Source organism: Podarcis bocagei (assembly GCF_964188305.1).
Source record: "Podarcis bocagei genome assembly, chromosome: 16".
In the NCBI taxonomy this organism is placed as follows: domain Eukaryota; kingdom Metazoa; phylum Chordata; class Lepidosauria; order Squamata; family Lacertidae; genus Podarcis; species Podarcis bocagei.
The window spans coordinates 17,804,964-17,818,583 of NC_138142.1; the positions used below are offsets into that span (position 1 = coordinate 17,804,964).

General features: G+C 45.7%; 1 protein-coding gene across 1 annotated transcript; it reads left to right on the forward strand.

Annotated features, from left to right (window-relative positions):
* Window positions 1-537: 537 nt before the first annotated feature.
* LRRC74B (leucine rich repeat containing 74B) lies at window positions 538-13,312 on the forward strand. The gene is made up of 11 exons (XM_081175003.1): window positions 538-710; window positions 2,662-2,818; window positions 3,359-3,501; window positions 4,203-4,335; window positions 6,008-6,214; window positions 9,288-9,397; window positions 10,620-10,735; window positions 10,854-10,932; window positions 11,498-11,593; window positions 12,311-12,427; window positions 13,218-13,312. The coding sequence occupies exons 1-11, from the start codon at window positions 600-602 to the stop codon at window positions 13,224-13,226; spliced, it is 1,278 nt and encodes a 425-aa protein (XP_081031129.1). The 5' UTR covers window positions 538-599; the 3' UTR covers window positions 13,227-13,312.
* The last annotated feature ends 308 nt before the right edge of the window (window positions 13,313-13,620 follow it).

Below are 13,620 nucleotides of genomic sequence, written 5' to 3' on the forward strand. Positions count from 1 at the left end.
GAAAACATATTCACAGTAATATTATACTGGGGGGGCCTATTGGGCTTTTGTTTTTATTTTTATTAGGCATTTTGTGGTTTTATATCTTCATTTTATTCTGTGACCCGCCCTGAGACCCCTGGGGTATAAGGCGGTATTATTATTATTATTCAATTATTATTATTATTATTATTATTCAATATTATTCAATATTATTATTCAATATTATTATATTATTCATTATTATTATTATTCAATAAATAAAATTAATAAATAATAAATAAAATACTGTAATAATAACATAAAATTGCTTTGTAACCCCGCAAACCAACCCTGAACCCCGTTTTCGAACAGATTACAATTTTAATTCGAAATAAGCCACGGCGTTTCCGAGGGGGATCGAGCTTGCGATCCCCGGAGCAGCTCAGGACAAAGTTTCCAACTCCGCTCGACAGGACGAAGCTCGAAAACGACCTTACATCGCCCACAAATACTTGATAGGTTCGCCTAGTCACCTCCCCGTCCAATCGGCTTCCGCGATGCCGGGCTGTGCCCGCCCCTCCCTGGCGCGACGCCGTTGCCACGGCAACCGACTGGTAGACTAGGCCCGAGCCGCGCCGATGCCGAAGCTGCCGCTGTCGCCGGTGCCCGAGCAGGAGACCGACGTCGGGGATCGCCTTCCCAGTCGCGGCACTCCTGCCCCCGCTCGTCTGGGCTCCGGCGGCTCAGCGGTGAGGAAAAAAGAACCGAGGAAGAAGGCCGCGGTCTTAAGGAGGAGCGGGAGGCCTGCGGGCTGGTGGGCGGGGGACTAGCGTGTGACGTAGACCATGGGGGTTTCTGGGAATTGTAGTTTTAGAGGGAAAGGCTGGGGTCTGGGAAGCTCATGCAGCGCCTTTCTCTCAACGGGGCCGCTAAAAATAAGCAGCTAGGAAAAACCCACAGGCAAAAGGACACCACTTGTAGTATTCCTATAGATGCGATTGGACTACAACTCCCATCATGCATCAGCATGGGCAACGATCAAGGATGAGGCAGTGCGGTATAGTGGTTAGAGCAGGCATCCCCTAACTCGGCCCTTCAGCTGTTTTGGGACTACAACTCCCACCATCCCTAGCTGACAGGACCAGTGGTCAGGGATGATGGGAGTTGTAGTCCTAAAATAGCTGCCCGGGCCGAGTTTGGGGATGCCTGGGTTAGAGTGTTTGACTAGAACCCAGAAGGCCAAGGCTCATACCCCCACTTGGCCATGTGAAGCTCACCGGGTGACCTTGGGCCAGTCACTCACTGCCAGTTTAGCCTACCTCACAGGGTTGTTGTGAAGATTAATTTAGCTCCTTGGAGAAAAAGGTGGGCTATGAATGCCATGGTTAGAGTGTTGGACTAGGTGAGATTTTAAAAGATTCAATCAATAAATCCAGCCACATCTGGTTAGCAAAGCAGGTGCCTTTTTGGATGTTGCTGCACTACAACTCCCATCATCCCTGGCCATTGGCCGTGCTGGCTGGGGCTGATAGGAGTTGAAGTCCAGCAGCATCTGGAAGGCGAGAGGTTCCCCCAATCTTGCTTTAGAGGACTCTTCCCCAACCTGATGCAACTCATACTCTCCAATGTTTCTTCGATGTAAAAGGGGACATCCCAATTCCATAATGATAATTTTACCGTTTATACTCCACACATCTTACTGGGTTGCCCCAGCAACTCTAGGTAGCTTCCAACACATACAAAAGTAAAGGGACCCCTGACCATTAGGTCCAGTCGTGGCCGACTCTGGGGTTGCGGCACTCATCTTGCTTTATTGGCTGAGGGAGCCGGCGTTCAGCTTCCGGGTCATGTGGCCAGCATGACTTAGCTGCTTCTGGTGAACCAGAGCAGCGCACGGAAACGCCGTTTACCTTCCCCGCCAGAGCGGTACCTATTTATCTACTTGCACTTTGACGTGCTTTCAAACTGCTAGGTTGGCAGGAGCAGGGACCGAGCAACGGGAGCTCACCCCGTCGTGGGGATACAAACTGCTGACCTTCTGATCAGCAAGTCCTAGGCTCTGTGGTTTAACCCACAGCGCCACTCGCGTCCCCTCCAACATATATAAAAACAGAATAAAACATTAAACATTTTTGCCTAAACAACTAAACAGCTGAGCCAATAGATTTATTAAGAGGATACAGTGTTACGTATTGTGATTATATGTAAAACTAATAAAAATTATTTTTTTTTAAAAAAAAATAAACATTTTTTGAAAGCTTCAGTGTGCAGGATTGCATTTAGATGGCTCGGGGGTCCGATAACTCCATACCCTCCAACATTTCTCTAATGAAAATAGGGACATCCTAAGGAAAATGTGACATTCCATATTCAAATCAGAAACCGGGATGGCTTCTCTAAATCAGGGATGTCCCTGAAAATAGCAACACTTGGAGGGTCTGGCAACCATCCAGATGTTTTAGGTCAACATGGCCATATGATGTTGGGGCTGATGGGAATTGTAGTCCCAAACACGTTCTCAGTACGTCTGAACAGAAACAATGTCCTCCTGTGATTGTTCCAATTCATCACTCAGCACTCTGGCTGTTTGCTATCATTGTTTTCAAATCGACTTTCTCCTTAGTTCCCAGGGTTTGAGTAGATGAATTTTGACATGACTATTTGCTTGGAGTAAAATCCTATGCGTATGTCTTTCCTCAGACTTTTTTAAGGTCCGCTGACGAGCCCCAGACTGTACATGAGGAAAGTGGTGCCTGTTACCCAGAGAATGCTGGAAACGATTCTGAAGAGGAGGAAGAGGAGGAGGAGGAGGAGGAGGAAAGGGATGAAGACTGGGACACAGACCTTGAAATAGAAGGTATGACTTAGAGGAGGGGGTGATGGCTGATCTGCGGCCTTCCAGATGTGCTTGGACTGCAGCTGCCTTTGGCTGGGCTTCATAGGGTACTCACTATTTCTAGAATTATGAGAGAGGGAGAAACAACTATTTCTCGCCTTGTGACATGCAGTATAGTGGTACCTCGGGTTAAGTACTTAATTCGTTCCAGAGGTCTGTTCTTAACTTGAAACTGTTCTTAACCTGAAGCACCACTTTGGCTAATGGGGCCTCCCGCTGCTGCTGCACGATTTCTGTTCTCATCCTGAAGCAAAGTTCTTAACCCTAGGTACTATTTCTGGGTTAGCGGAGTCTGTAACCTGAAGCATATGTAACCTGAAGCGTATGTAACCCGAGGTATCACTGTACATCTTTTGTGATTCTGAAGGTCACAGTGCCCTTGGGTGGACTGTCCATTAACTGCAGATGCTTTAATGGCTTGCCTTACATCTAAATAGCTTTCTTGCTTTGCAGAGTTATCCCTCCCTACGTTGACTCTTTTTTTCTCCCTCCCAACATTAGATTCTAAGACATCCCATGACCCAACAGGAAAAGCGAAATATCTCAACACCTGCCGAATGCATGGCGTCGTTCCCATTTCATATTTTTTACGCCACATGAAAGATTCTGAACTGACCCTGAAGCACTACGGCCTTGGACCCAAGGTATCAATTCCCATCTGCCCCAGTAGACCGGGCTGTTTTGGACTACAAGTCCCATCAGCCCAAGTGAGCGCTTGTCGAGAACCTGCTCGACATCAGTAAGAAATCAGTCTCACACCAAGATAGGTTGAAGAAATATAGCTGCTCTGGCTCCTCCGGCTCCTCTGGCCCTTGGCTCCTGGCTCCTTTAGAGCTACTGCAGCACAGCCTTTATTGTGTGAAGTCAGAATGATACAAAATACAAGCAAAGCAATTTGTTCTCAGCCAACAGATAAGGGCCATCGCACTAGACCACGCAAGTGATCAGGCTATGTTAGTTGACCAATCATTTGGGACAGCACGAGCTATTCACGCGCTGTTCATGCTCCAAGGATGCTTTTAGCTATGAAATCACCCTGCAACAGTAAGAACTTTGCTCATGCTCTCATGTACAAGCAATCATTTTCCCACAAGCGCTAGCCTTGATTGTCAAAGGCAGTGATGCTGTTGAATACCACAGGAGGGGAGAGGGCTTTTGTGCTCAAGTCCTGGGTGGCATTTGGGTGGCAACTGTGAGGACAGAAAGCTGGGCTAGATGGGCCATTGGGCCCTCCTATGTTCTTATGACCACAGCCATGTGTAAGAGCGTTGGACCCAATGGGACTTTGCCCTGATCCAGCATGGACAATCCATGTATTTCTTCACTTTTCTCTTCTGTATCTCAGGGAGCCAAAGCTCTAGCTCCTTCCTTGGCAAACAACACATCCATTGTGAAGTTAAACCTGAGTGACAACTGGCTGGACGGAGAGGGAGCAGCAGCCGTGGCCGAGATGTTGAAAGAAAATTGTTACATTTCAGGTGTGTCCCTTAATTTTGAGGTTTCGAGAAGGTCTTTGTAGCAAGGACGTGGCAAAATAGAGGCCTTGTGACAGACAGGCCCGAGCTGCTTTTGCTGTGGAGGTTTTTTATGGTATAGCACGGTGCTTGCTGACCTAGTGTCCTCCAGAAGTTTTGGACTACAATTCCTTTTTTTAAAAAATGGTTTTCACATCTTACTTTACAATACAGATGTACCAAAGCTGTTATGTACTGAAGTTCTCACCCTGGGCCAGCAGGGGGATACTGTAGATAGTTATGCAAATGAAGGATGGAAAAGTGACGTTCAGTGATTGGATAGTTTGTATGCAAATGAAGGATCGAAAAGTGACGTTCAGCGATTGGATAGTTTTAGAAAATGGCAACAGTTACATTGTTCTGGAGCTCTATATAAGCAGGCTGACTGAGCTCCTCAGCTTTAGTTCTGTTCCAGCTTACAAATAAAGAGCTGCTTTGGAAGAATCGCTGTGTCATCTGATATGTTCGCCCACAACTTAACAAAAGCCAATACCATTTCCTCCCCACCCCCCATACATTTACATTTCTATTTCCTCAATCCATCATATTGTTCTTTTCTCCTTCCTCCCACTTCCCTCTGCCCCCACTCGATTTCCTCCACATTATACAATTTACAATAATCTTTGCATTCTACAACCTTCTCAAGTCATCTATATATTCTTATTATCTTTCCTTACTAATTTTTCTTCCATCCACTACTTCACATTTTAATCTAGGCATATTAGCATATATATTTTTGAGCAATATTTTGCCATATATTCATCAAAACATTTCCACTCCTTTTAAAATTTTTGATTCGACTGATTTCTTATTATAGCAGTTAATTTTGCCAACATTAAATATTCATTTAGTTTACAAATCCATTCCCCCTTTGTGGGTATAGTTTGTGACTTCCACCTAGTAGCAATCACTATTCTAGTAGCTGTACTTGCATATAGAAAAATTCTACAATTCCCATTAGCCCCAGCCAGCACAGCTACACACCCATCATATAGGCATGTTGGCTAGGTTGGATGGGATTTGTGGTCCCAAACATCTGGAGGGCACAAATTGGTGAAGACAGGTAAGAGTGGTTATAATGTCAAGACCAGGACCTGGGAATCTAGGATTCAAATCCCCCGTTAGTCAAAGCTCTATAGGCCTCCCTGAGCCAGTCTCTGTCTCTCAGTCTTCCGTACCTTGCAGGGTTGTTAGGAAATAAAACCAAACACACCCTCATGAGCTGCTTGGAGACGAGGCAGGAAATAAATGTAACAAATAAATACAAATAAAAGTGCGTAAGTGAGACCTAATAATACAGTGGAACAGCCCTAAGAAACCCATCCTCTCAGAGTTTATGTTCTGTATCCTGAGTTTGGTTATTCCTTTTTTTGTTTGTTTTCCAGAGTCCATGAGATAATATAATTGATATTTTTATGGCAAAGTGGGATTAGGGGAGGTGATTTTCTCCTTTGAGGAGCTGTCAACATGTTCAGTTTTTCAGAGGTGACCACTTCTTGACCTCCTCCGATCTGAGATTGTTCAAGGGGCCAACTGAAGGTCCTGGAAAGGTGGAAGGGGAATGGGTCTGAAATGAGAGATGGGTTTTATTTTGTGGGAGTCGGGGCTAAAAGTCTGTCTTGTTCTTCCCTCTCAGATGTTGATTTGTCAGAGAACAGGATTGGAGTGAAAGGGGTGAAGGCTTTGTCCTCCATGCTTGGGGAGAATAGGACACTACTAACCCTGAAGCTCTCTGGAAATGAATTAGATGAGCGTGCGGCCAAATACCTAGCAGATGCTTTTGTGATCAACAACAAACTGGAGTCCCTCGATCTGAGTCATAACATGCTTGAAGAGCTGGCAGGTAAAGCAGCTTCCCTTGCAAAGAAAGGCAGAGAACGGCCTTTGCCAACTTTGTGCTCTCCAGATGTTTTGGATTACAACATCCATCAGCCCCTGCCAACAGTAATGGCTCTGTCTGTTGAGGCTGGTCCTACTCCTAGTTTCCCAAAAGAGCTGGAGGGCACGAGGTTGATGAAAACTTAGTTGTTCTGAACTTCCCCTTTAAGAAAGAAGGTATGGAGTGGGGAAACTTTTTCAACTCAAGGGACACATTCCCTTATAGGCCACGTGCCGGTGGTGGGTGGAGCTTGGGGCAAGAGTGGGCGGGGCTATGGGTGTGACTCCATCTGCACCAAACAGTACATTGGAAGCTGTATCATACCACTTTAAACAGCCATGGCTTCCCCCACAAAATCCTGGGAGATGTAGTTTGTTAAGGGTTCTGAGAGCAGTTAGGATACCTCTATTCCTTTTTAAAAATAAATAAATATTGATTTGGTTTTTCAGATTAAAATTTTACAATCATATATCAAACATAAATCGTAACAAGAAGATTCCAAGGAATCTCCTGGACTTCCATCTTCCCCTTTGTGGGTCCTGTTATTAATCATTTCCTCCTGCATCTTTTATGATGATCCAAATCTTTTACATCTCCATTATATCCAAAATTCACCATTAAACTACAAGTGATATTCAATCCCACTAACGATTTTAACTGTTTACAATGGTCTTTAACATAAGTTATAAATTTTCCCCATTCTTTATTAATATTTTGGTTTTCCTGATTTCTGATTCTTCCGGTCATTGTAGCCATTTTGGCATAGTCCATCAACTTCATCTGCCATTCATCTCTGGTAGATGAAGCTCCCATCTCTGGGCAGGAAACCTCTATTCCTTTTCCAGAGCTACAATCCCCAGAGTTCCCTGGGAAGAGGGATTGACTGTTAAACCACTCTGGGAATTGCAGATCTGGGAGGGGAATAGGAGATCTCCTACCAACCTGGCATCCTCCTGATGCTTTGTTCCCCCCTCCAAAAAAACCTTCTGTCAGGCCCAGTCAGTACAGCCATAGGATGCTGCAGCTGATGGGAGTTGTAGTCCAAAGCATTTTGAGGGCGCCAAACTGGCAAAGTCTGCTTCAGGGACAATTAATATTTGATCAAGGAGCTGTGCTCTATTTACATCTGAGAACTCACCTGCATATTTTTGCTAGCAAAGGGATTTCCAGATGGAAATATCACTTGATCTGGGTTTTTTAAGTTATTTGCAAATGTGTGCTAACAGCTGTCAATATTATTTTCCAGGGTGCAACAGCCATGATTGTTCCCTCCTCTCCCTCATCCTCTGTACCAGCTCCTCTTCTGCTATTTCAATTTCTGCACCATTCTTGATTTCTTGCGCTATAGTACCGGGTAGTCGCTGCCTCCTACTTCTCAGTCCCCTTTTGCTATTCTTACAGCTGCCTTTCCCTTGTCCTTGGCTCCTTCCCTGCTGATATTTGGCATTCTCTCCTTCGCCTCCCTAACTGAAGAAAACCTCCTTCTCTGGCTGATCAGGTCTTTCTCCCTTCCCATTTACCTTTTGATGAGGTCACAGGGAGTTGATGGAAAACAGGAGGGGACAGACAGAGAGATTGAGAGAGAGCACAGGAAATAGCAACAGTCTAGGCTGAGTTGAGAGAGAGAGAGACAGAGAGAAAAAGTAAGAAAGGTAGGACTCAAAAGAGGTTTTAAAATTTATGTATTATTAATATTGTTTATTTATTTAGAGCATTTGTACCCCACTCCACAGCCAAAAAGACTTCCCGGAGAAGACACCTACCCACAGGCTTGCAATTTAAAAAACCACACGCAACACATAAGGGAAAAAGGAAAACATACAGACAATAATAAAAATGATTTTCATCCATGAACGGTACAAACAACATCAATGCAGTATTAAAAACTTTTAGGGCCTCGAGTTTATTGAGTATATGGAAAATAACTGTGTACAGCTGAAAACGCTGGCAGCATTAAGATAAATTCAACAGTGTAAATATTCTTTGATGGATGCAATCATGGAAAACCGATTGGTATAGTTATTGTAAAATATGCAGGGATGTAAGATACGCGAAATGAACCACGGAAAGAGAAGTAGTTGTTGATATTTTAAGTATGTAAAATGTTTATTTGAAATTGTAAAACAGGAAATTTAATAAAAATTATATAGATAACATAAAAACTTTGAGGGCCTTGAGCTTGCACCAATTTCCTGCCAAGGCCCAAGAAAACTGGTATGTTTTAACTTCGCAGCAGAATCCCCAAACAATAGTTTCCATCCATCTGAGTGGAGAATGAGGGCACACCCTGCCACCTGACTGCGGCTGGAAGAACCAGGGTGGAAGAGCAGTCCTACCTACCCCATCCAAATTAACACAGACACCAATCCACCAGGAAAGTCTCATCTGCAAGCCTTTGGGGTTTTTTTCTGGGTTTTTTTTTCGGTGGAGCACCAGCTCATTTCAGCAGGGCTACTGCAGGAGATCTTCCCATATACAGCTTTTAAAACACAGAATAATAGAATTGTAGAGTTGGAAGGTACCCCAAGGGTCCTCTAGTCCAATCCCATGGAATGCAGGAATCACAGCTAAAGCATCCATCCAATGGCCATCCAATCTCTTGTTGGTGTTCCTTCTGGTTGGAGAGTCATGTAAGCTGTTTTCTTTTCCCCAAGGTGCAGAAATTTGAAGTCCATGAATTCCTGCATTGTAGGGGGTTGGACTAGATGTCTCTTTGGGTTCCTTCCAACTCTGCAATTCTATGATTCTTTGAACTCCCCTGAGGTTTTTTGCTTCATACATACCTGCTTCCTGCAGAATGCTTTCTCTTTGCTTGTGGTTTCTACTCATCTCATCCCTCCCCTTTTTCTGCTCCATGGGGAGAGAGAGCAGTAGCGTAGGGGATATTGGGTCATGCTGATCTCCGATTGTGAGATTTCCAGCTTCCTAAGTCAGGGGGCACGTTGGCAAATGCTGGAGGGGACTTCTGGATGTTCCAGTTCTTCTTATCTAAGGCTTGTGCTTTTTGGCCCATTTCTTGTGTTCTGCGTTTAACCAGGCGGGGTTCTTGGAGCAGCGATTGCAGAAAACGTCGGCCTGAAGGAGCTTGATCTCAGCTGGAACCACTTCCGGGGCAAAGGAGCAGTTGCTATTGCCAAAGGCTTAGGGGTAGGAGAACTGCCTGATTACAGTTCAGCTACAGTTGTAATGTCATGTCTTAAGCATCTGTTCTGCATTTAGAAGGTCTCAGATTAAATCCTCAGCATCTCCAGGCAAGAAGGCTACTGCCTGAAATCTTTGAGAGCTGTGGACAATACTGACCTAGCTGGACCAGTGGTCTGAAGTTTGTAGTTTGAGTAGAAGCCCCTGCTTTGCTTGCAGAAGTTCTCTGCTTTATTCCACAGCAACATCTCCAAGTAGAGCCAGGAATGTCCTCCTGCCTGAAACCTTGGAGAGCTGCTGTCAGTCAGTGTTGACAATACTGAGCCTGAATCAGTTTAGGTCAGCTTTCCATGCTACTTGCCACTGGAAATATATTCTCACCAGTGCATGAAAAAACCTTGTGTCATGTTCAAAGGGATGCTTTGGTTCTCACTGTTCCAAATCCTTCCAGATTACAGCATTCCTATTTCCTTATTAAAAGCTTAGGAAAGTCTGCTTATGCGTCTCTGTTGTGAACACAGCAAAGCAACCCCAACTGGCCCCTGGCGTAAAGAAATCAAGAGTGGGGAAGGCATTAGCACATTGCCACATTCTGTTTCAAAAAGGTTGGAGGAGGCAGAGGTGGAGACTTAAGCAAAACTATTCTTCCTTTCTGGATCAAAATAGACCGATCTGAGTGATCAGGGGTGGCAACTTGCTCAGCGAGTGGCAGGGTGCCCTGAGACCCACCTCCCTCCAATGTAATAATGTTTATTTTATTTTATTTGCCGGATTTCTTACCCACCCTTCACCTTAAGGTCTGAGGATGGGTTACATTGATACAAAAGCACAAGTTTAAACAATTTGCAGTCAAGCAGAGTGGGCCCTAAAAACTTGCATCTCAGATGCCATATGATGAAAGCTGTACAGTGAAAATGCCAGATGCACTTCTGTGGGGAGGGAATTCCACCGCATAGGAGCATGCCCTCTCCTGGGCTGCCAAGCTTAGTACACAAGAGGGTCTGGAAGGAAGAAGGTGGTCTTTTAGATATTTCAGATCTGTTTAATCCTAGGGTGTCTGAGCAGGTAGGACATCAGAAGAAGCCTACTGAACTAGCCCATCCAGTCCTGTTCTCACAGTGACCACCCAGATATCTGTGGGAAACCCTCAGAAATGTTGAACCCAGAGCCCCAGAGGGTTTCCCCACCCAGAGCTTTGCTAAGGCTGCGTCGCTCCTTCCCTCCTCAGGCCAACATCTTCCTTCGGGTGCTGGACCTTTCGTACAACGGCTTTGGCAACAGCGGAGCGACTGCCCTGGGTGAGGCCCTGAAAGTCAACAATGTTCTGGAAGAGCTGAACGTTGGGTAAGTGTGCTCAGCACCCAGGTTCTGCTTGGCATCCTGGGTAGATTACAAAGAGAGATAAGAGAAGGGAAAGGGAAATGAGACGGTTGAGATGGTTTCCTCTTCTTCTCCTCCTCAGGAACAACCGTATTTCTCTGGAAGGAGCCCTCTGCCTAGCTTTGGGCCTGAAAGAAAACAAAACCCTCAAGATCTTCAGCGTAAGTGGCTTTTCAGAGAGTGTCTGATCCTCTAGTGTAGTAATAGCAAAACTGGGGGCAGTGGCAGACCTTGGGGTCTCGAATTTCAGCGATGCCCAAATTCTGTGATCCCTGCTTCTTGCGATCCATTCTAAATAATAGTTGTGGTGCCCCTGAGGCTCTGTGCCCAGTGCGACTAAACTGATCGCCCTCCCCGAAATCCGCCTCTGCTGTGGGCCTCCAGGTGTGGTTAAATTCCAACTCCCATAAGCCCCAGCAGGCAATGTCAGGGATGATGGAAGTTAGAGTCCAGCAGCTTTTGGAGAGCCACATGTTATCTGATCTAAGAAGTAGCATTCCATACCACATGCAAAAGATGGAGGAATTCCTCTAGAGAGAAGAGAGATTGCTTCTTCTGCAATCCGGGTGGAAAGTCTGCGACCCTCACCAGGTGTCATTGGACTCCATCTCCCATCAGCCCCAGCAGGCAGCATTGCCAATGGCAGTTGGGAGTCCAGTTGCCCAGCCCTGTTCTTAGTGCTTTGCCCTAAACAAACCCGGCACGTTTCTGTTCTCTGACCTGCAGGTGGCCAGGAACCCCATTCAGAGTGATGGCTGCATTGGGATCCTCAAAGCCCTCCAAGCAAATCTTAATGCTGCCTTGGAAGTCCTGGATTTTTCAGTAGGTATCAGTCAGTCAGTGGTTGGAAGAGTGGTGTGGTGTGCTTGTGATGTAGTGGCCCAATCTTCACCAGCCTGGTGCTCTCCAGTTTTGTTTTGTTTTTACTAGAGCTTTCAGCAGTTCCACGGTCACAAAACCACACTGAGGCCGCTCGGAGTTGTAGTCCAAACCATCTGGTGCAGGCACCATCTTGGCAAAGGCCATAGTAGGCAATGTGGGATTGGAGAAATATTTATGTACAGTGGTACCTCAGGTTACATACGCTTCAGGTTACATACGCTTCAGGTTACAGACTCCGCTAACCCAGAAATAGTGCTTCAGGTTAAGAACTTTGCTTCAAGATAAGAACAGAAATCGGGCTCTGGCGGCGCGGCGGCAGCAGGAGGACCCATTAGCTAAAGTGGTGCTTCAGGTTAAGAACAGACCTCCGGAACGAATTAAGTACTTAACCCGAGGTACCACTGTATGCAGTGAATCTTCTCCAACAATTCCATGCAGGGACTGGTGTGCCCTAAGTGAGGACAGCACTATGAATAGAGGTTCACATTTCATAGAAACTCAGGCTATAACTGCACAACCTGGATTGGCTGGAAGGTGATGGACTCCCACCCAAATGGAATAGGGGGATAAGACCCCCTGCCACACACCTCTTTGAGAACCGTCTCCACCATGCTCTTGATGTGGGAATGGAGAGGGTATCTTTTCTGTCTTTTTCAGGAGATTGTCATCAAGCAGGATTTTGCAGGGCTTTGCAATGGCATCCAGGTAATTTTCCCGAGCCTTCAGATCAAGCACAACTGGAGCAGCCGCTCGTTCAAAACAGACCCGTCAAAGGTACAGAAAGCCCAACCCCTCTGCTGGGCTGCAGGGTCTTTTTTGATGGCTCTCGGTGGGTTCTCATCATCCCACTGCCGCCTCTGATCAAATGGGTTTTTCTAGCATTAAAAAAAAGCAAAATACAGAACTTCCTGAATCGCAGGAGACAGCAGAGGAGAAAGGGGGGAAGGGGTGTCCGAAGAACAACGATGCCCCTAGCACACCTTCAGCTCTTGGGGGGACAGACCCAATTACCCTCTCTGTACCAGCCATTGAGCAAACACCCGGGGGGGGGGGATGCTAGGGGAAATAATGCAACACTTTCCCCCAAAAGCATTTCATTTGTTCTCCAGACCCTCCCTCCCTCCGCTAACTGGAAAACTTATGGTAGTGTCATAGTTGCTGGAAGTGGCATTTGAAGCAGTGGTCACTCTTAAGGACCCAATATTGTTAGCCTAACCTTCTCCACCCCCCATTGATTCCTGGGGCATGTCTCCCAGTTCTTTAGTCCAGAGACGTAGGGGTCATCTTCTCCAACCCCCTGCAATGCTGGTCATGTACTCCAACTTGTCTGCACTGGGTTTCTACAGCTGGCCCCAGGACTCTCACACGACACATTGGTGGATATTAAGCCAGGGCTTTCAGCTTCTCTGGCTAGAGCCTGCCTTGAATACCTATCCAAGGGATTTCTCTCCAAGGGCCATTAAGCCAAATCTGGTGCTTTGCAACTTCTTGGCTGGGAAAAAGCGTGGGAACGAGTGATGCCAGAGAGGGTTGCCACTGACTTATGGAATCCTTCTTTTTGTAGGTTTTCTGAGAAGACACCCCAGCTATGGACAGTCCTGGGAGGGATTGCTCATCTTTCCTTCCTTGACTACCTGAAAAGTGAAGAAGGAGCCCATTGTGTGTGTGTGTGTGTGTGTGTGTGTGTGTGTGAGAGAGAGAGAGAGAGAGAGAGAGAGGGAGGCTGTGCTGTTTCTCCCTGTCTTTTAGCATCTGTTAAAAACACTTTTGTTTAGACAGGCCTACCCAGATGTTTAGAAGGTTGATGCGAGTTTTAATCTGCTTTTGGTCTATTGCTATTTTAACTTTTTGAAAGTTGTAAATCATTGCTGTTAATATTTCTTATTCATAGCATTTTATCCTCTTTGTAAATCGCTTTGAGGGTTTTGGGGTTCTTGTTTTTTAGAATCAAGAGGTGTATACGTTTT